General features: G+C 39.6%; 3 protein-coding genes across 3 annotated transcripts; all 3 read right to left on the reverse strand.

The window, feature by feature from the left end:
• Positions 1 to 5,565: 5,565 nt before the first annotated feature.
• Positions 5,566 to 9,934, reverse strand: LOC146466000 (uncharacterized). The gene is made up of 6 exons (XM_085127772.1): positions 9,547 to 9,934; positions 8,493 to 8,575; positions 7,469 to 7,718; positions 7,220 to 7,310; positions 6,669 to 6,923; positions 5,566 to 6,448 (listed from the first exon to the last, which is right to left on the reverse strand). Exons 1-6 carry the CDS (start codon positions 9,592 to 9,594, stop codon positions 5,973 to 5,975), a joined length of 1,203 nt encoding a protein of 400 aa, XP_084983898.1. The 5' UTR covers positions 9,595 to 9,934; the 3' UTR covers positions 5,566 to 5,972.
• Positions 9,935 to 11,211: 1,277 nt separating this feature from the next.
• Positions 11,212 to 14,692, reverse strand: LOC146466001 (uncharacterized). The gene is made up of 6 exons (XM_085127773.1): positions 14,497 to 14,692; positions 14,094 to 14,176; positions 13,068 to 13,317; positions 12,819 to 12,909; positions 12,268 to 12,522; positions 11,212 to 12,045 (listed from the first exon to the last, which is right to left on the reverse strand). The coding sequence occupies exons 1-6, from the start codon at positions 14,542 to 14,544 to the stop codon at positions 11,570 to 11,572; spliced, it is 1,203 nt and encodes a 400-aa protein (XP_084983899.1). The 5' UTR covers positions 14,545 to 14,692; the 3' UTR covers positions 11,212 to 11,569.
• A 996-nt stretch (positions 14,693 to 15,688) lies between these two features.
• Positions 15,689 to 19,594, reverse strand: LOC146466002 (uncharacterized). The gene is made up of 6 exons (XM_085127774.1): positions 19,185 to 19,594; positions 18,746 to 18,828; positions 17,694 to 17,943; positions 17,445 to 17,535; positions 16,894 to 17,148; positions 15,689 to 16,673 (listed from the first exon to the last, which is right to left on the reverse strand). The coding sequence occupies exons 1-6, from the start codon at positions 19,230 to 19,232 to the stop codon at positions 16,198 to 16,200; spliced, it is 1,203 nt and encodes a 400-aa protein (XP_084983900.1). The 5' UTR covers positions 19,233 to 19,594; the 3' UTR covers positions 15,689 to 16,197.
• Between the last annotated feature and the right edge of the window lie 1,754 nt (positions 19,595 to 21,348).

Genomic DNA, 21,348 nt, shown 5'->3' on the forward strand with positions numbered 1-21,348 from the left:
ATTCCCCGGGGGGGGGGGGGGGGGGGTACTCCCCTATATAAGGTATATAGGTATGTGCCGCCCCTTTTGAGCCGTTTTAGTCTGAAGATTTTGATAATTACGGTCTGAAATCGGGTCGGGTTTTTGGTGCCGGGAACATTTACGAAAGCTTACAAACATATTTTTCTTCTCAGTACGTAACTGGAACGACTAACTGATAGCGAGAAAAAGAAATAGATAAACTATGTCATTCCAGCTTACTTTTACTCCTTGCGTCAACTTCCGTTCGGCACTGATGCATAATTATCAGGTCTGAAAACGGGTATGAATTTTAAAGGTCAGGACTGAAAACGGGTGTGGAAAATGGTATGTTTAGGTCTGAAATAGGGTCGGGATTTGAAGACCCGGGCGGCACACCCCCACCAAGAATCCCGAGGAGTACCCCCCCGGGCCCAATTCCCAAAGCGCCCCTTGAGGTCGTAACAGCCACTCGGTGGTATGGCTGAAAAAAAAATTAATAAATAAATAAACACTGTAACTCGGCAACAAAGTTTTCCACACGTGTTAGTTGTTCGCGTATAAAAAGTTGAACAACTCAGTTCCTCTGACGGTTTATATTTGATATTTGACCGTTTACTGAACATGGGCAACTTTTTTTAGCCGGTGTATTTTAAAATTGTAAATCCGGTTTAGCAAGTTTTCCTCGGTGACTTCAACAAAAGTCTTTTTTCTGCGTACACGAGAAGTTTTTCGGTTGCTATTTTTGCCGGAACACGGAGACTCGTCAGTTTTAAGAAAAAAATTTTTTTTTCGTTAACACTAAAATATACAGTAAAACGTGAGGTGAGTTGCGGGTGATTCTCTTTCTCAGGGTAAGTTAATGTTTAACCTGATAGCCCCTTCAGGGGGTCTGCTGCGAAGAAAACAGGTGAATTTTCAAATTTGCAATGTATAAAGGACGCATTATTTAAAGAATCGACATCTTTCTAAGGCATTTTGAACCAATATTTTTAATTTTAAAATGACCCAAATTTGATAGTGCTTATACCTTAAAAAAATAATGAACATGAGCTAACATGAACCTAACCTGCATCGGGATCTTGGTAGTAGAGCCCTTGGGCGTATGAGAAAAGGATACAGAACGCGTTTTATGCTTCATGGCAAAAGTTTATCATCACCTAATATTGCTTTTGTAAAAGGATGACTAATCGGTCATATATAGAAGGCTTGTAAATTTTAGTTTTCTTTTGCCCCAAAAAATATCTTTTGTTTTGTCAGCCTCTCAGTGATTGCTAGATAAATCAGTTTAAATTGATCCGCCTATTCTGCAGCGGGAGAGGTACCCTGTAGCCGTGATTTCCGCCACTCCTTCGCGTTCGGCTTTCCTTTCCTCAAGTAATATCATGATAGAGCAAGGCTGAATTCACGGTCAGTGAAATATATTTTTCCAATATTTCGAAAGGCACGGCCTTTTATTTTTCCCTGACCATGAAATTAGCCTTGCTCGTTTTTGTATTATTTGTTCTGGAATTTGTTGCTGCCAAATCTGGAAAGTTGGTCCGTGTTCAGTTAACCAGAAACCTTTTGCTTTCGACCCACTGACAAAGGTCTAAAAGTTACAACGGGTTGTCTCGTTCTCTTATGACGGAGTCTGCCTCGGCGTAGCCTGCAAACAGGCCATCTAATTATTGGTAAAAACAACAAAAGGAATGGTTGGCAGTAAAGCTGACAATTTAATTTCGTACAGGCTCAACTGCCAGGTATTGGTCCTCTCTCTCCATTTACCTCGGTATTATTGCCGAGATTTACCAGCCAAAGCAAGCCCTCACTGGCACTCAGGGACTGAACACCGGCCACATCGATAACAAGGAAAACAAGTTTGCATGACAGCGGCTGCTGCTCAGTGGGACCAACCACAAGGGAGAAGGTATAGAGTTCTACCAGCAATGACGTCTATTGATCAGCTGGAACGTGATACCCAACTGCAATAGCCTGCGTAACAGGCACATAAAAACTATAGGGAGTCCGAGCCACGCGCGCGAGAGAGAGACACGTGGCTCCCTCCCTCGCGCTCCACCTTCTTTTCAGTTACGCGCCCTATAGATTTTTTAGGCGCCTGCCACGTAGGCTAAACTACAAAGGACAGCTCAATCCAAGCCTGATTGTGGAACAGCGCAGTTAGACAAGAAACTCATCCAACGTGTACGAGTGCGCTCCATCTGGGGTTTTCAAATTTGCATAATTTGACTGTTACTTTGCGTGCGTGAGCTGAGGATAAAAGTGCAACTGCTTGCAGTCTGTAGAAAAGCGTTTTTGTTTGGTATTTCCTCAAAGCCGTCACAAACTCGTCCAATATTTGCTTTTCCAGGAAAATGATCACCTGACGTGTCACATGATCACGTGATCTACAGCACACGTTATTTTGCCCCAAAATAATTAAGGATGATAAGACCTTTTAAACATCTCCCAAACTTCGATTCAGTGTCATTCGCTGTGTTAAAGTTATCTCCAATAAACCGTTTTCCTCGGTAAAGCATTCAACCCAATTGACAATAACAAAGCATTAGAGTAATGTTTTACTTAGTCTTTAAAAAGTTGAACTTCTCGTGCCCGTGCTTATATATGCTGCTAATGCTTATGTCCCCTCATTTTCTCTACATACAAACGGGGGGGGGGGGGGGAGTCCGATCTATAAGACAACATTATTACCTGGTCGTGAAGCGAGGATCAATTTTCTGCTTATCATTTTTGCCCCTGAAACGTCGGCCTGAGAGAGTGGCCGAATTCGAGGAGTTTAAAGCAGAGGAATCACCTATCGAAGACGCCTAAAGGACAATTTGGTGGCTCAAACAGAGGAATTCGGAGGGTTTATGAAATCATACCAAGGAAGGATTTGCCATCGAGAGATACCATCCGAATAGCAGACTCTGGTGCTTGCGTTTGCACTGGCATCGTTGGTGCCGGGACAAGTCTTCACCAGCGAAATTAATCAACGACTTTCTAAATCTATTGCCAAGGTCGCAGAGCGTCTGCTCACGTGTATGCGATGAAATGTGATCCCAAAATTCCCTCAAACTAAGATGTATTTATAGTAAATGCACAAATACTCACTGAAGTTCCAGCTTTCAAATCCTTTCTCCCGCTACGGCATCCAGACTGTGGTGTTCCGGCCTGAGTCAGTTCTGTACGGGTATGCAAATCCAGTTTATGATAATTTCAGAAAATTTTATTGTTTTAAAACCCTTACCGCCTTCGCCCAATCAATTGTTATGCATGAAAAATCAATTGTCAAATGTGCCAGTGTTTAATATTGTCTCATGCACCACATTCCATTGACTCTTGTCCAAATACTCTAACAATAAAATACGCTAACAACTGGGAGCCTTTTAGCTTCGAAGTTGGAGTTAAAAATGGGAAGGATTCGAGTGGATCTTAAACTACATAGTCGTTGTATTTTTTGTCTGTGTGTTGATACTACACACAAAACTAATTAAATATACACGGCTCTCGATAACCGTACAATATTCTACACAACAAAAAATTTCAGCTTGTATCCATCCTCGTTTTTTTTTTTTTAATTCATCCCGTGCATTTTGCTTGCAAAAATTTTACTGCAGAAATTTGAAACGTGATTCAAATAAATAAAGACATTTTAGCAGGGAGCCCACGTCACAAATGTGGTTTTCATACCTAAACAGTGAAACAAGTGGGCTAAGAATTGAAAGCATTAAGAATTAAGAATTCAAATTGGAAAATTCAAAAAACACTCCTGATGTGTCTTTTAAAAGCTAAAAGGTCAGAAATATTTTTAACTTCATCAGATAAGACTGAGGGGTATCGAATGGTCTTTGGGAGCATTTGCGAGCATGCGAGCAGTGTGTTTATTTTTGCGAGCACGAGCAGTTGTCAAATTTTTCTTACGAGCAGCGAGCTCTTTAGAAAAATACAGAAGGCGAGCAGTGAGCACTTCGAGTACTTAGTAAATTTTCCGCTAGCTGTAAGCTCTCTTTTATTATAGGATACGTTGTTTCGCGCCAAGTAATAGCTAATAATCTGGCTGACATCTCAAAAAAAAAGGTCCAAAGCTAGGGCGGTTCAACCAGTTCCATCATCTTACAGCGAATTGGGCCGGCTGCTTGGTGCCAAATTACGTCACGTGGCTTCACGTGAGTCAGAATGCGAGCATGCGAGCATTTGCAAAAAATTTGCGAGCAAGCGAGCACCCGTGTAATTTTTGCGAGCAATTCGAGCGAAGGCCAAATTTTGCGAGCACTCATAAATTGAATGGGACCATTCGATACCCCTAGACTGGTTCCAGTCAAGAGCGGCTTGACCGATATAAAATAAAATGGTTTTGGCCCCAAGAAAAACGTGATTGGGGTTAACAAATGTTGTCTCTTCTTCGAGTATTGTAATTGTGAGTGTCTTAATACCTATGACACTTGAAATTCCAGTCAATCAAGCCGTTTAAAGCCTTGAAAAACAAAATCAATCTATGAAGTCTTCTTCTTAAACTGGCACAAGATCTTGCTGGAGCACCAGTTCTTCCTTGGCCTCAACTAACACTCAGCACACTTCGCTTTGCCTTTTACCGTACCATGACATTTTTCACGTCAAATGATTGATTTTCCAACTTAACCAACACAAATATAACTCGTGAAGCAAAGCACAAGTCCAGTCGGTAACTGAACTCGCGCGCGCTACACTTCGACGCGTCGAGCCACGCGGCTACAGAATCGCTCTCAGACAGACGTAACACTGCATACGGCGACAAAAAGACCTTGTTTTCGTTTCAAAGTGAGGAAATAAATTCTTTAAGTAACGTTGGTTTTCGACGACTTCATATCGTCATTGTCAAATGAGTAAAAATGGAAATAACGGAAACGCATATTTATAGGTATTGAAAGTGAGAAAATAAATTAGCATGAAAGCATTCAGGTAAAGAGTTTCGCGCGAATGGAATCCGCTTGCGTGTTCAGTTTCGGTCTTTTGTTCTTGATCCACAGCATTTCGTAGACCAAACATTCAAATTTGTCACGGCATTTCTTTATGACCTTAAATTTTCTTGTTGAAACGTTTTCCCGATAAAATGGTCAAGTACAACTCTAGATAACCAAAACGTAATATAAGAGTTTGTATGGCGTTAAAATTCGATCAAAAATTAGACAACACTATTCCCTCGAAAACCCACAAAAATTACAATAAAGTCTGAAAAAGCTTACCCGGTAAGATATAATTTTGACCTACCTTATTCTCGAGGACCAAGTCTTTCAGAGCTTTACCCAGTGAGGAAAATAGTTATTTTCATATAAACTCTGGCCCAAGTATGCTCCTTGTTTTTGACAAATTGGCGAAGAAACTGAACAAGGCTGTCGGATAATTTGGCAGAATGAACCAGCACATGGTATCCATTCGCAGTTTAAGTAACCAATAACATACCCCGAAAAACGCTATCCACAGGCTATCTTACACACAACATAAATTATCCATTCATTCATTGAAAAAAATAAACCCATATTAACGCAACATAGAGTTCAATTTCTTGAAAAATAGGGCTGAACATCAAATAAAAACAAGCTTAAACATAAAAAATTTTCTTTATTGAATATTTACAGATTCAAATAAATTGATTTACGCAATGTTGCTGCGGTTTTTTGCCAACAATATTTCGTGAATATTAGCCAAAACTTCATTAAGAAATAATTTCACATTTACGTAGGTTACAACTTTATACTTTGTTTCTTTTGTGTTTTTTTCTCTTTTTCCATTCCTTTGTTTTCGAGCAACACATCAGTCGGCCGAAATAAGCTTAGAGACAAAACAGATATCTCCAGTCAAAATGTTACTCCTCAATTTAAAATTTTCCAGTCTTTACAGTTTTACTCACACATCACAATGGAAATTTTACGTACACAGTCCCACAGCACTGCAAAACAAATTCTATTAAGCTAAACAGCACTATAATCTCATGAGACAAAAGAAACGTGAAAAGTTCAAAGTTTTGAAAGATACATCTGCGGTCTTTTAAGAACACGATCCACCATTGCACTGGCTTCAATAGCACAGCCCCACGAGAAAGTCACGTCCGAGCCCCCGTGTCCATAGTTGTGCAGAATAGACGGACATATTGGATCCCACTCCAGACGACCGTTGCCTTTACGAGCGGGTCGAAGTCCCACCAGCACCTCTTCCACGTGTTCGTCTCCATAGTTACGGAGGGGAGGGTAGAACTCCTTAACTTTCTCAAACATTCTTCTGATTGGTGGATAATCCAGCGTGAGATTTCTGTCCCACTGGTTGGGTTGTACCATGCCGCCCAGCCAAAGTTTGTCTTCACCTCTCGGTAGGATGAACACAAAGCTTTGTCCTTCTTTTTTGGATTCGTCAATGTCGTCGATCAGAGAGATGCACATGGAATGATTAAGCTTGGGCATCAGGCTACCATCATTTTTCACTTTAAGGATCACGCCTGAAAAAACAGCAAGCTATGGTCAGAATTATTACTTCAGACACCTTCTCTTAGGGTGCGTTACCAAAAGAAAATATAACAGTGATTTGCTTGAATATCGATACAAATGATTACATGCAGGAAGCCATGCTCTAATGGAGGTTGAGGTACGTGTTTTGGGGCTCTTAACTTTCATCAAATCATGAGTCAAAACTGAATACATCAAAGAGCTTTTAGTTACCTCTCAGTGGATATACATCTTCATCTCCAGCCAGTTCTTTGGCGCTGAGTCCTGAGCAGTTGAAGATCAACTGCGCTTTGTATTTCCTTTTCAAGTTCTCTGCTTGGTCTCTCAGCAGTCCTTTAATTTCATCGTGCACAAAGCGACAGCCCTTGTCTTTACACTGTTTGTAAAGCCATTGCATGTACACGACTGTGTCAACCATTGGAGCCATGTGTTGATAGGCGTCCACTACACCAGTGTCTGTGTTCACAGCTGAGAGAAAGAAAAGAAAATGATTTGTTATAAATACATTCCTTGTTATAGCGGTATAAATGCTCAGTCTTACCCTACAGGCATAATTTGTGAGTACAAGATTATTTGTTGCTGTTCCGAAATCATCATTCGGAAAAAATAATAAAAATTATCTTGAAAAACTGAAAACCAAACGGCTAGTCGAGATTACTAAAAATTTCGCTCAGACTGATTCTAGTTATGACTAACTATGGACTGACGGAACGAGGGTAAACGTGAACTATTGACAAAGAACAATTGAAACTTATGAGACTTACCAGTTTCTTCGATGAGTTTGGCATCATGACGAAATCCTGGCAAATGACAAAGCTCGTTCATTTTGTCCACCTGGCTTGGAAGATCTTTAACCTATAAGACACAACGGCGTATTAACGTTAAAACTGTTTATTTCCAAGAAAAATCCAGCCACAAACCTAGACTAAGTGGTTTCTCAGGGAACACGGAGAATGGTCCACCAAGGCTTCCGGTTTAATTTAGTCAGAAAGATTTGGTAAATCGACACAAACCTTGTCCTTGAAGTAGAACACAGATTGTCTAAGGTAGGCTCCAGTTTGCTTAGGCTTCATGGCCAACTCCATGAACTTAGCATAGCTGTCCATACACCACACCTTGGATCTCTCCAGGGACTTTTCGTCTGTGTGTCGTCCACACACTGCAGGCGGCCATTCCCACAAAGCGCCGGCGATCTCGGACGTGATGCATTTACCAGAAGCGACTGGAGAGGCATACTCCTTTGCTACTACAGTAACTTTGTATCTGGGAAAAAAATCAGAGAGTAAACACTTCAGTAAACACTCATGGAGTTGGTTTTCAAGACATAGTTATCACGGGCAGCATTGACAGAAACGGGAGAGAAAGGAAAGCAAAATTAAAACCGATGACAATCGCTGCGTGTAGACTTGAGTCACCAAGCGGGAGCGGATCACCTAAACTGTTGGTGCGCTCGTGAGTGTCTCCTATTTTGGCGCGGGTATGCATTTCGGAGACATATAAAAACAGTTTTTCAGAACTCAAAGCAGTTACGTTCCAGTCTAAACAAATGTGATTGCCTTGTATTTGATTTAATTGTTTTGCGGTCATTTCTGAGAAAACCGTTAAACGACGTGCGTATCACTGAGGAAGCTCTCATTTTTCCTGCTTTAGTCAACGTTTCTCTGGAAACCGAGAACAAACATTTTGGTTCTGCTCCAAGGCCACATACGCAGTTCATGCAATGAATTGGGAAAAAAATTGCTTAGTAATGAAAGCATGTCAAGGAAGTTTCATTCGCTTTTAATTCTCACTAGTTAGTTCCGCCAACCATTCTGCGGAAAATTCCTAACAACCGGAATAATATGTTGGCCTTACCGGTTTTGAGACGATCAGCATGTTTGTTTTCAAATGCCAACTCTGTGTTTTTAGGGTCACCGACCTTTTCTACAATTTCATCCACATACATTATTAAGTTAAAAACTAATTAGATAACTGAACGTTGAATTCAACTTATATACTTATGGTCTCCAAATTCAGTTTTAGGAAAAATATACTTACCCTTTGTTCAAAAGTTGAAGAGCGCTGGTCATTCCCACAACTCCACCACCAATTATGAGAATACGAGAGGCTTTGTGTGGGCTCTAAAAACAGAAGGAAAAATTAAACTGATAGTACATAAAGTTCAAAACAAAAGGCTATTTGAAAAGCCTTTAGATGATAACGAAACTGATATTGGTGAAGAGCTCTGATCAATGACTAATTTCCTCTAACATAATCTGGCCATCGCCATCAATTCTATTGTCTTTCGCGACACGTACTTACGGTGCCAAAATTTGCAAGATGAGGCATAAAGGTGGTTGACTTGTTCCCACGGGAGTAACAGGTAACTGGCTTCGTTGTTTCGAGTTCGCGTCGTGTTCGCTTCGTTGAAATAGGTGCTGTCAATCAAACTTTTAGATGTGCGAAGGTGAGATAATATTGACAATGGCAGTCGGATAAAAAAATTCTATTCATGCGCCGCTAGCCTATTTACGGTAAAGGAACAAAAATCTAAGAACTCTGCTTGAGCCGAGCAACACCAGTTCCTGTTATATTTAATGTGTGGTATTCATAGTAGGTGAAAAAATACACTACTGGCTGCGTTTTACCTAGCGAAGTGAATTTAAGGCCAAAAAAAGTTGTAAAATTCCGAACGACGCCAAATTGGTGACTCATGTGGGAACAAGTTTTGTTTGTGAAAAACAATTATTCAAATTTCGATCCGTTTCAGTTGAGATTAAAATGTATAAAAGACTTGCCTTATATTGCAATCTATTAAGTTAGTAGAAGCTACTCAGAGATAACATAAGAAAGCGCGCCATGCATCCGACCAGCTTTCATTCCTCGTTGTTTGCATTCTCGATCCAAAAAATGGATATAATAATACAGGTAGGGCATTACCATCTACTACACTTTAGGAGAATTAAAATTTGAGTTCAAGTCAGAAAAGTTAAAAGGCTAAAAAAATTCTGTTAGCGTATCATATCACAACAGTTTCAGTGGCTAAACTCCTAAGAGGTTCTTACCGTTCGTGTTGCATTTGAAACGTTTGCTAACAAGGAAATATGTCTACCTTAAGTTTATTCGTGTTGTCCAAAGTTCTTGTGAACTGCAAAGCCATTTTTTCTAAAAGTTCATTACTTGTCTTTTCGCACGAAGGTTTAACTTATTCTCAGCCAGCCGATCTTTTAGTTTCTCCCCTCTCGAATCTCCGAGCTTTTTGGCTCCGCTTTGGAAATGCACCAATTTTATAGCTACGCAACCTGACCCAAACAGGTATTCAGCATCCCGAATTGCTGAAACAATACCATTCCTGGTTTGGGAAATCGTGACGTCCAATACTTGATTTCTTTATTCAATGACTAAGCACATAAACACACAGTTTGGAGCGTTTAACATCACGTAGTCACGCAGACCGTTTAAGAAAGGTCTTCACATCATAAAAGTAATTTGTCTTTTGAGTTTTTTCGTACCTGTCGCCACACCTTTGAAACATTAATTCCGGCATTTTCAACCCCATATATAAATGGTGTATGGCGTGCACTGGTCATATGTATATCCATATATGATGTCGTTTTTTTGTAACTGTCTATAAATATACCTTTAAAGAGATGTTAACTTTAAACGGACAAAAGCGTTTTCAGTTTTCCTAGAAATAATATCAGTTTATTTTCGTTGAGTTTATAATTCGGGAATTGCATAAAACAAGATTATTCTACAAATTGTTCAAAATTGGCTGAAATGATGTTTACCGGTCAAGGCGTTATCTGACCGCACCAGGAAATGTTTTTAGCTGTAACGAGATAAGTTCCTCGAAACATTGACAAGTATAAATAAGTTTTTAAATCTGTAAAACGCACGTGGTATAAGCGTTTGTGAGCTGAGTCACGTACTGGAACTATTGATTAAAATGTAAATAAAAGCTACTTCTTTAGGAAATAGCCTATCCTTATCTGGAACAAATCTGCGATGACTACGGTGAGGTACATAGCACCCTACAGTTGTCTTTCCAAACTAAACGATTCTTTGATTTCGAGGAATTACAGACAGATTCATTTGATTTCCATTGATTTACGCCGTCTTTACCAAATGTAACGGTCTGTCACTTCCCAGAAAGAAACGCTCTGCTAGCAGGAAAGCCCCAAGGGCCACAGGGAGTAGAATTTCACGAGTTATTGTTTACCCCATTTGCCTTCTTTGCCAATAATGATCAGCGTATAATTTCTCCTTACAATATGACTTCTTTATTAAACATACGGGTCATAAGAATAAACGAAATGATCTCAAAAGATGAAAAATATTGATTTTGAATCAACTTCTCCCAAATAGTTCGATAAGGAACATTTGGAAAGGGGTGAGGATAGTATAGTACATCTTAATACCGAGGTTTAAAGGGAACATCCCTTATTCAAGACTACTGATCATTAATCCCGGCAGGAACATCAACATAAATGCAAGCTTAAAACATATCAAAAATATATGTTTATTAATCAACTATTTCCATATAGAAAACTTATGCCCTCTGAACTAAATCACTGAGTGCTGCTTTGCCAGAGCTCTGTTTACCGGGCAACAATAAAACAACACAATAATTAGACTAATATGGCTATGGACAAAAGATCATAGCTACTTTTATTGAAACATTAATATAAATCCATGAATTTTTCTGATGCAATAGTTTTGCCCAGCAATGGTTCGGGCCAAGAAAAACGCCCGAAAAAATAACTACAAAAGTATATATCTTATTTACACAATGTTATTATTTCTTGCTATAAACACTTTCTGAACATTAAATTAAACTTCATTAATAATTAAATTTCCACATTAACGTAGCTTACGAATCTATGTTTTTTCCGCTTCTTTTCTTTTCCTTTCTTTCCTTTGTTCTTTTATTTTTTGCGCAACACAAACGCAAACGCTTGGAGACAAAAAAATATCTCGAGTCAAAATGTTAGTCCCTAATTTAATGTTACGTCTTCTACTGAATATCTCACACATCCTACCAAACATTTCACAGTCCTAAAGTAATGCAAAAGAAAATCCATTAAGCTGAACAGCGCTACAGGCTCAACCGGCAAATGATACATAAAAGACGTTCAAAGCTTTGAAAGATAAATCTGCGGTCTTTTAAGAACACAATCCACCATTGCACTGGCTTCAATAGCACAGCCCCACGAGAAAGTTACGCCCGAGCCCCCGTGTCCATAGTTGTGCAGAATAGACGGACATATTGGATCCCACTCCAGACGAACGTTGCCTTTACGAGCGGGTCGAAGTCCTACCAGCACCTCTTCCACGTGTTCGTCTCCATAGTTACGGAGGAGAGGATAGAATTCCTTAACTTTCTCAAACATTCTTCTGATTGGTGGATAATCCAGCGTGAGATTTCTGTCCCACTGGTTGGGTTGTACCATGCCACCCAGCCATAGTTTGTCTTCACCTCTCGGTAGGATGAACACAAAGCTTTGTCCTTCTTTTTTGGATTCGTCAATGTCGTCGATCAGAGAGATGCACATGGAATGATTGAGCTTGGGCATCAGGCTACCGTCATTTTTCACTTTAAGGATCACGCCTAAAAAAAAACAGCAAGCTATGGTCAGAATTATTACTTCAGACACCTTCTCTTAGGGTGCGTTACCAAAAGAAAATATAACAGTGATTTGCTTGAATATCGATACAAATGATCACATGCAAGAAGCCATGCCCTAATGGAAGTTGAGGTACGTGTTTTGGGGCTCTTAACTTTCATCAAATCATGAGTCAAAACTGAATACGTCAAAGAGCTTTTAGTTACCTCTCAGTGGATACACATCTTCATCTCCAGCCAGTTCTTTGGAGCTGAGTCCTGAGCAGTTGAAGATCAACTGAGCTTTGTATTTCCTTTTCAAGTTCTCTGCTTGGTCTCTCAGCAGTCCTTTAATTTCATCGTGCACAAAGCGACAGCCCTTGTCTTTACACTGTTTGTAAAGCCATTGCATGTACATGACTGTGTCAACCATTGGAGCCATGTGTTGATAGGCGTCCACTACACCAGTGTCTGTGTTCACAGCTGAGAGAAAGAAAAGAAAATGATTTGTTATAAATACATTCCTTGTTATAGCGGTATAAATGCTCAGTCTTACCCTACAGGCATAATTTATGGGTACAAGATTATTTGTTGCTGTTCCGAAATCATCATTCGGAAAAAATAATAAAAATTATTTTGAAAAACTGAAAACCAAACGGCTAGTCGAGATTACTAAAAATTTCGCTCAGACTGATCCTAGTTATGACTAACTATGGACTGACGGAACGAGGGTAAACGTGAACTATTGACAAAGAACAATTGAAACTTATGAGACTTACCAGTTTCTTCGATGAGTTTGGCATCGTGACGAAATCCTGGCAAATGACAAAGCTCGTTCATTTTGTCCACCTGGCTTGGAAGATCTTTAACCTATAAGACACAACGGCGTATTAACGTTAAAACTGTTTATTTCCAAGAAAAATCCAGCCACAAACCTAGACTAAGTGGTTTCTCAGGGAACACGGAGAATGGTCCACCAAGGCTTCCGGTTTAATTTAGTCAGAAAGATTTGGTAAATCGACACAAACCTTGTCCTTGAAGTAGAATACAGATTGTCTAAGGTAGGCTCCAGTTTGCTTAGGCTTCATGGCCAACTCCATGAACTTAGCATAGCTGTCCATACACCACACCTTGGATCTCTCCAGGGACTTTTCGTCTGTGTGTCGTCCACACACTGCAGGCGGCCATTCCCACAAAGCGCCGGCGATCTCGGACGTGACGCATTTACCAGAAGCGACTGGAGAGGCATACTCCTTTGCTACCACAGTAACTTTGTATCTGGGAAAAAATCAGAGAGTAAACACTTCAGTAAACACTCATGGAGTTGGTTTTCAAGACATAGTTATCACGGGCAGCATTGACAGAAACGGGAGAGAAAGGAAAGCAAAATTAAAACCGATGACAATCGCTGCGTGTAGACTTGAGTCACCAAGCGGGAGCGGATCACCTAAACTGTTGGTGCGCTCGTGAGTGTCTCCTATTTTGGCGCGGGTATGCATTTCGGAGACATATAAAAACAGTTTTTCAGAACTCAAAGCAGTTACGTTCCAGTCTAAACAAATGTGATTGCCTTGTATTTGATTTAATTGTTTTGCGGTCATTTCTGAGAAAACCGTTAAACGACGTGCGTATCACTGAGGAAGCTCTCATTTTTCCTGCTTTAGTCAACGTTTCTCTGGAAACCGAGAACAAACATTTTGGTTCTGCTCCAAGGCCACATACGCAGTTCATGCAATGAATTGGGGAAAAAATTTGCCTAGTAATGAAAGCATGTCAAGGAAGTTTCATTCGCTTTTAATTCTCACTAGTTAGTTCCGCCAACCATTCTGCGGAAAATTCCTAACAACCGGAATAATATGTTGGCCTTACCGGTTTTGAGACGATCAACACGATTTTTGTTTTCAAATGCCAACTCTGTGTTTTTAGGGTCACCGATCTTTTCTACAATTTCATCCACATACATTATTAAGTTAAAAACTAATTAGATAACTGTACGTTGAATTCAACTTATATACTTATGGTCTCCAAATGCAGTTTTGGAAAAATATACTTACCCTTTGTTCAAAAGTTGAAGAGCGCTGGTCATTCCCACAACTCCACCACCAATTATGAGAATACGAGGGGCTTTGTGTGGGCCCTGAAAACAGAAGGAAAAATTAAACTGATACTGTACATAAAGTTCAAAACAAAAGCCTTTAGATGGTAACGAAACTGATATTGGTTAAGAGCTCTGATCAATGACTAATTTCCTCTAACATAATCTGGCATTCTCGATCCAAAAAATGGAAAGAATAATAGGGCATTACCATCTACTACACTTTCGGAGAATTAAAATTTCAGTTTAGGTCAAAAATGTTAAAAGTTACCGTAACTAGCAGCTTCAGTGGCTAAACTTCAAAGAGGTTCTTACCGTTCGTGTTGTATTTGAAACGTTTGCTAACAAGGAAATATGTCTACCTTAAGTTTATTCGTGTTGTCCAAACTTCTTGTGAACTGCAAAGCCATTTTTTCTATAAGTTTCGGGTGCTTGTCTTTTCGCACGAAGGTTCAACTTCTTCTCAGCCAGCTATCTTTTAGTTCCTCTTCTCTCGAGTCTCCGGGCTGTTTCGCTCCGCTTTGGAAATGCACCAATTTTATAGCTACGCAACCTGACCCAAACAGGTATTCAGCATCCCGAATTGCTGAAACAATACCATTCCTGGTTTGGGAAATCGTGACGTCCAATACTTGATTTCTTTATTCAATGACTAAGCACATGAACACACAGTTTGGAGCGTTTAACGTCACGTAGTCACGCAGACCGTTTAAGAAAAGGTCTTCACATCATAAAAGTAATTTGTCTTTGTAGTTTTTCCGTACCTTTTGTCACACCTTTGAACCATTAATTCCGGCATTTTTCAACTCCATATATGAATCTGTGTGGCGTGCACTACTCTTATGATATCCATATATGATGTCTCTTTTTTTTGTAACAGTCTATAAATATACCTTTAAAGAGACGTTAACGAACAAAAGCGTTTTCAGTTTTCCTAGAAATAATATCAGTTTATTTTCGTTGAGTTTATAATTCGGGAATCGAATTAAACAACATTATTCTACAAAGTGTTCAAAATGGGCTGAAATGATGTTTACCGGTCAAGGCGTTATCTGACCGCACCAGGAAATGTTTTTAGCTGTAACGAGATAAGTTCCACGAAACATTGACAAGTATAAATAAGTTTTTAAATCTGTAAAACGCACGCGGTATTAGCGTTTGTGAGCTGAGTCACGTACTGGAACTATTGATTAAAATGTAAATAAAAGCTACGTCTCCAGGAAATAGCCTATCCTTATCTGAAACAAATCTGCGATGACTACGGTGAGGTACATAGCACCCTACAGTTGTCTTTCCAAACTAAACGATTCTTTGATTTCGAGGAATTACAGACAGATTCATTTGATTTCCATTCATTAACGCCATCTTTACCAAATGTAACGGTCTGTCACTTCCCATTTGCCTTCTTTGCCAATAATGATCAGCGTATAATTTCTCCTTACAATATGACTTCTTTATTAAACATACGGGTCATAAGAATAAACGAAATGATCTCAAAAGATGAAATATCTTGATTTTGAATCAACTCAGCTATCAACTTAGTTGACCAAATAGTTCGACTAATATGGCAATGGACAAAAGATCATAGCTACTTTTATTGAAACATTGATATAAATCCATGATTTTTCTGATGCAATAGTTTTGCCCAGCAATGGTTTGGGCCAAGAAAAACGCCCGAAAAAATAATTACAAAAATATATATCTTATTTACACAATGTTATTATTTGTTGCTATAAACACTTTGTGAACATTAAATTAAACTTCATTAAGAATTGAATTTCCACATTAACGTAGCTTACGAATCTATGTTTTTTCCGCTTCTTTTCTTTTCCTTTCTTTCCTTTGCTCTTTTATTTTTTGCGCAACACAAACACAAACGCAAACGCTTGGAGTCAAAAAAATATCTCGAGTCAAAATGTTAGTCCCTAATTTAACGTTACGTTTTCCACTGAATCTCTCATACATCCTAACAAACATTTCACAGTCCTAAAGTAATGCCAAAGAAAATCCATTAAGCTAAACAGCGCTACAGGCTCAACCGGCAAATGATACATAAAAGACGTTCAAAGTTTTGAAAGATAAATCTGCGGTCTTTTAAGAACACGATCCACCATTGCACTGGCTTCAATAGCACAGCCCCACGAGAAAGTCACGCCCGAGCCCCCGTGTCCATAGTTATGTAGAATAGACGGACATATTGGATCCCACTCCAGACGAACGTTGCCTTTACGGGCGGGTCGAAGTCCTACCAGCACCTCTTCCACGTGCTCGTCTCCATAGTTACGGAGAGGAGGGTAGAATTCCTTAACTTTCTCAAACATTCTTCTGATTGGTGGATAATCCAGCGTGAGATTTCTGTCCCACTGGTTGGGTTGTACCATGCCGCCCAGCCAAAGTTTGTCCTCACCTCTCGGTAGGATGAACACAAAGCTTTGTCCTTCTTTCTTGGATTCGTCAATGTCGTCGATCAGAGAGATGCACATGGAATGATTAAGCTTGGGCATCAGGCTACCGTCATTTTTCACTTTGAGGATCACGCCTAAAAAAACAGCAAGCTATGGTCAGAATTATTACTTCAGACACCTTCTCTTAGGGTGCGTTACCAAAAGAAAATATAACAGTGATTTGCTTGAATATCGATACAAATGATTACATACAAGAAGCCATGCTCTCATGAAAGTTGAGATATGTGTTTTGAGGCTCTTAGCTTTCATCAAGTAATGAGTCAAACTTGAAAACGACAAAGAGCTTTTAGTTACCTCTCAGTGGATATACATCTTCATCTCCAGCCAGTTCTTTGGCGCTGAGTCCTGAGCAGTTGAAGATCAACTGCGCCTTGTATTTCCTTTTCAAGTTCTCTGCCTGGTATCTCAGCAGTCCTTTAATTTCATCGTGCACAAAGCGACAGCCCTTGTCTTTACACTGTTTGTAAAGCCATTGCATGTACACGACTGTGTCAACCATTGGAGCCATGTGTTGGTAGGCGTCCACTACACCAGTGTCTGTGTTCACAGCTGAGAGACAGAAAACGAAACGATCTTTTATAAACACATTCCTCGTTATAGCGGTATAAATGCTCTGTCTTGCCCGACAGGCACAATTTATGTCTTCAAGGTTATTCGTTGCGGTTCCGAGATCATCATTCGAGAAAAATAATAAAAATTATCTTGAAAAACTCAAAACCAAACGGCAAGTCGAGATTACTAGAAATTTCGCTCAGACTGATTCTAGTTATGACTAACTATGGACTGACGGAACGAGGATAAACGTGAACTGTTGACAAAGAACAATTGAAAATTATGAGACTTACCAGTTTCTTCGATAAGTTTGGCGTCGTGACGAAATCCTGGCAAATGACAAAGCTCGTTCATTTTGTCCACCTGGCTTGGAAGATCTTCAACCTATAAGACACAACAGCGTATTAACATTAAAACTGCTTATTTTCAAGAAAAATCCAGCCACAAACCTATAATTATTAGTTTCTTAGGGAAGACGGAGAATGGTCCACCAAGACTTCCGGTTCAATTTAGTCAGAAAGATTTGGTAAATTGACACAAACCTTGTCCTTGAAGTAGAACACAGATTGTCTGAGGTAGGCTCCAGTTTGCTTAGGCTTCATGGCCAACTCCATGAACTTAGCATAGCTGTCCATACACCACACCTTGGATCTCTCCAGGGACTTTTCGTCTGTGTGTCGTCCACACACCGCAGGCGGCCATTCCCACAAAGCGCCGGCGATTTCGGACGTGATGCATTTACCAGAAGCGACTGGAGAGGCATACTCCTTTGCTACTACTGTAACTTTGTATCTGGAAAAAATCAGAGAATAAACACTTCAGTAAACACTCATGGAGTTGGTTTTCAAGACATAGTTATCATAGGCAGCATTGACAGAAACGGGAGAAAAAAGAAAGCAAAATTAAAACCGCTGACAGTGACAATGGCTGCGTGTCAGGACTTGAGTCACCACGCGCGAGCGGAAAACCTAAAATGTTGGTGCGCTCGCGAGTGTCTCCTATTTTGGCGCGGGTATGCATTTCGGCCGGGAGACATATGAAAAGCAGTGTTTCAGAACTAAAAGAGTTACGTTCCAGGATGAACAATTGTGATTGCCTTGTATTTGATTTAGTTGTTTTGCGGTCATTTCTGAGAAAACCGTTAAACGACGTACGTGTCAAGGAAGCTCTCGTTTTTCCTGCTTTAGTGTACGTTTCCCTTAAAACTGAGAACAAACATTTTGGTTCTGCTCCAAGGCCACATACTCAGTTCATGCAACAAGGAAAAATGCTTAGTAATGAAAACATGTCAAGGAAGTTTCATTCGCTTTTAATTCTCACAAGTTAGTTCCGCCTACCATTCCGCGGAAAATTCCTAGCAACCGGAATAATATGTTGGGTTTACCGGTTTTGAGACGATCAACACGATTTTTGTTTTCAAATGCCAGCCGGCTCTGTGTTTTTAGGGTCACCGATCTTTTCTACAATTTCATCCACAAACATTATTAAGTTTTAAAGTCATTAGATAACTGAACGTTGAATTCTACTTATGTGTTCTTGAAGAGTTCACCGATTTCCCAGTCTCTAAATTCAGTTTTAGGAAAAACACACTTACCCTTTATTCAATAGTTGAAGAGCGCTGGTCATTCCCACAACTCCACCACCAATTATGAGAATACGAGGGGCTTTGTGTGGGCTCTGAAAACAGAAGGAAAAATTAAACTGATAGTACATAAAGTTCAAAACAAAAGGCTATTTGAAAAGCCTTCAGATGATAACGAAACTGATATTGGTTAGGAGCTCTGATCAATGACTAATTTCCTCTAACATAATCTGGCATTCTCGATCCAAAAAATGGAGAGAACTGATAGAGCATTACCATCTACGACACTTTAGGAGAATTACTGAAAATTTGAGTTCAGATCAGAAAAGTTAAAGTTGAAAAAAATTCTGTTAGCGTAACATATCATAGTAGCTTTAGTGGCTAAACTCCAAAGAAGTTCTTATCGTTCGTGTTGCATTTGAAACGTTTGCTAACAAGGAAATATGTCCACCTTAAGTTTCTTCGTGTTGTCCAAAGTTCTTGTGAAGGGCAAAGCCATTTTTTTTTTCTCAAAGTTCACTCTTCTTGTCTTTTCGCACGAAGGTTCAACTTCTTCTCAGCCAGCTATCTTTAAGTTCCTCTTCTCTCGAGTCTCCGAGCTGTTTGGCTCCGCTTTGGAAATGCACTCATTTTATAGCCACGCGACTCCAAAAGGTATTCAGCACTCCGAATTGCTGAAACAATACAATTCGTGGTTTGGAAAATCGTGACGTCAAAGGCTTGATTTCTATACACGTCGAACCCAATGACTAAGCACATGAACACACAGTTTGGAGCGTTTAACGTCACGTAGTCATGCAGAACATTTAGAAAAGGTCTTCACATCATAAAAGTAATTTGTCTTTGTAGTTTTTCCATATCTGTCGCCACACCTTTGAACCATTAATTCCGGCATTTTTCAACCCCATATATAAATCGTGTGTGGCGTGCACTGATCATATGTATATCCATATATGACGTCGTTTTTTTGTAACAGTCTATAAATATACCTTTAAAGAGATGCCCAAGAGATGTTAACTTTAAACGGACAAAAGCGTTTTCAGTTTTCCTAGAAATAATATCAGTTTATTTTCGTTGAGTTAATAATTCGGGAATCGAATTAAACAACATTATTCTACAAATCGAAATTGGCTGAAAAGATTTTTACGGTTCAAGGCGTTATCCGACCGCACCAGGAAATGTTGTTAGCTGTAACAAGATAAGTTCCACGAAACATTGACAAGTATAAGAAAAGTTTTTAAATCGGTAAAATGTATATGGTATTAGCACTTGTGAGCTGAGTCACGTACTGGAACTATTGATTAAAGTGTAAATAAAAGCTACGTCTCCAGGAAATAGCCTATCCTTATCTGGAACAAATCTGCGATGACTACGGTGAGGTATATAGCACCCTACAGTTGTCTTTCTGAACTAAACGATTCTTTGATCTCGAGGAATTACAGATAACAGGTTCATTTGATTTCCATTGATTTACGCCATCTTTTCCGAATGTAACGGCCTGTCACGCGTTCATTTCAGCTTACTCAGGAAGCGTGACGTCAATGACAGTCTAAACGTCACAACCATGACAACAAATTGTCACACAACCAAAGTTTGCCTCCAACGCGTCTGTTTTTAGGGAGGTCGTATTGTATCCTCCCGTGGGAGGTCATTATTGGCTATTATTGGTTCAGGTTAATTGATTTTACTGCAGAACGGACGTAAGAGCTAGTGCAGATACGTAGTTTTGTCCGATAATCAAACAATTTCAGGAATGCATTGAGCTAACACTTGTGCATCTTTCCAAAATACTCCGTGTTATTGATTCAAAAAGATGAAGCTATGGACGACATGACGATCGAAGCATTGCAATATCGGTTTTATTTGATTTGGTCTCTAAGTTATTCAGTTCTCATTGTATATCTTTGGTTGAATAGGTAAAGTACTATTGTAAAAGACAAACAATGATTCACAACGTCAATGGTCACTAAAAGAGCATAAGTATAAATTTTAATAAGAGCTCAGACTTGTGTGAATCATATAATCGCTTTTAGTTCCGATCGAGAAGTCAAGTTTGCAAAAGAGAGCCTTTGGAGCAGTTGATTTCCACACTGTTTTTTTTTACTAACGCGCGCATCGCCTCCACGTGGAAAATTCCAATTTCAGCCGATATAAACGTAAGTTAAAACACTCCAGAATACCACCGCTTTTTAAATGCTGACTCAACGCGATCATATCAAACAGCGTCCAGAATTGGAGCCAATATTTGCTTTGATTCTCTGGTCATTATTGCTCTCCGAGGCGCGCGCCGGGAAACTGGAAAATTGTGGCTGTGGCCACAGTTTTGGCTGAACGTGAAATACTGAAATCGAAATGTTTATGTTTTTTATCGTCCAAATATAGCCAAATTTTCACCAATTTACTCCTCTCCTTTGCGATCTCATCAAGCAGAACAGGCAGGATAAAGTGGTTGACAAGGAAGTAAATTTCTACGAGCTTTGTACACCGGATGCGGCAGACATTATTGATGAGTCACAACGACATTGTAAAGATATATTGTGTTATCTGTAACGCTTTATGCATCGTTGGGGTTGCAGGTGTTGATTTCGTTCGTGGTCGTAATTTGTTCCGGAAAG

The sequence above is a fragment of the Pavona decussata genome, unplaced genomic scaffold, assembly GCF_977016875.1.
Source record: "Pavona decussata unplaced genomic scaffold, jaPavDecu1.1 SCAFFOLD_154, whole genome shotgun sequence".
Taxonomy (NCBI): domain Eukaryota; kingdom Metazoa; phylum Cnidaria; class Anthozoa; order Scleractinia; family Agariciidae; genus Pavona; species Pavona decussata.

Coding starts and splice junctions, on each gene's coding strand:
- LOC146466002 (XM_085127774.1), bottom strand. CDS start 19,232: ATGGCTTTGCCCTTCACAAGAACTTTGGACAACACGAAGAAACTTAAG. Junction 17,944..18,745: donor CTTCAACTATTGAATAAAGG/GTAAGTGTGTTT, acceptor GATTTTTTCCAG/ATACAAAGTTACAGTAGTAG. Junction 16,674..16,893: donor AGATGTATATCCACTGAGAG/GTAACTAAAAGC, acceptor CTGTTTTTTTAG/GCGTGATCCTCAAAGTGAAA.
- LOC146466001 (XM_085127773.1), bottom strand. CDS start 14,544: ATGGCTTTGCAGTTCACAAGAAGTTTGGACAACACGAATAAACTTAAG. Junction 13,318..14,093: donor CTTCAACTTTTGAACAAAGG/GTAAGTATATTT, acceptor ATTTTTTCCCAG/ATACAAAGTTACTGTGGTAG. Junction 12,910..13,067: donor TATTCTACTTCAAGGACAAG/GTTTGTGTCGAT, acceptor TGTGTCTTATAG/GTTAAAGATCTTCCAAGCCA.
- LOC146466000 (XM_085127772.1), bottom strand. CDS start 9,594: ATGGCTTTGCAGTTCACAAGAACTTTGGACAACACGAATAAACTTAAG. Junction 7,311..7,468: donor TGTTCTACTTCAAGGACAAG/GTTTGTGTCGAT, acceptor TGTGTCTTATAG/GTTAAAGATCTTCCAAGCCA. Junction 6,449..6,668: donor AGATGTATATCCACTGAGAG/GTAACTAAAAGC, acceptor CTGTTTTTTCAG/GCGTGATCCTTAAAGTGAAA.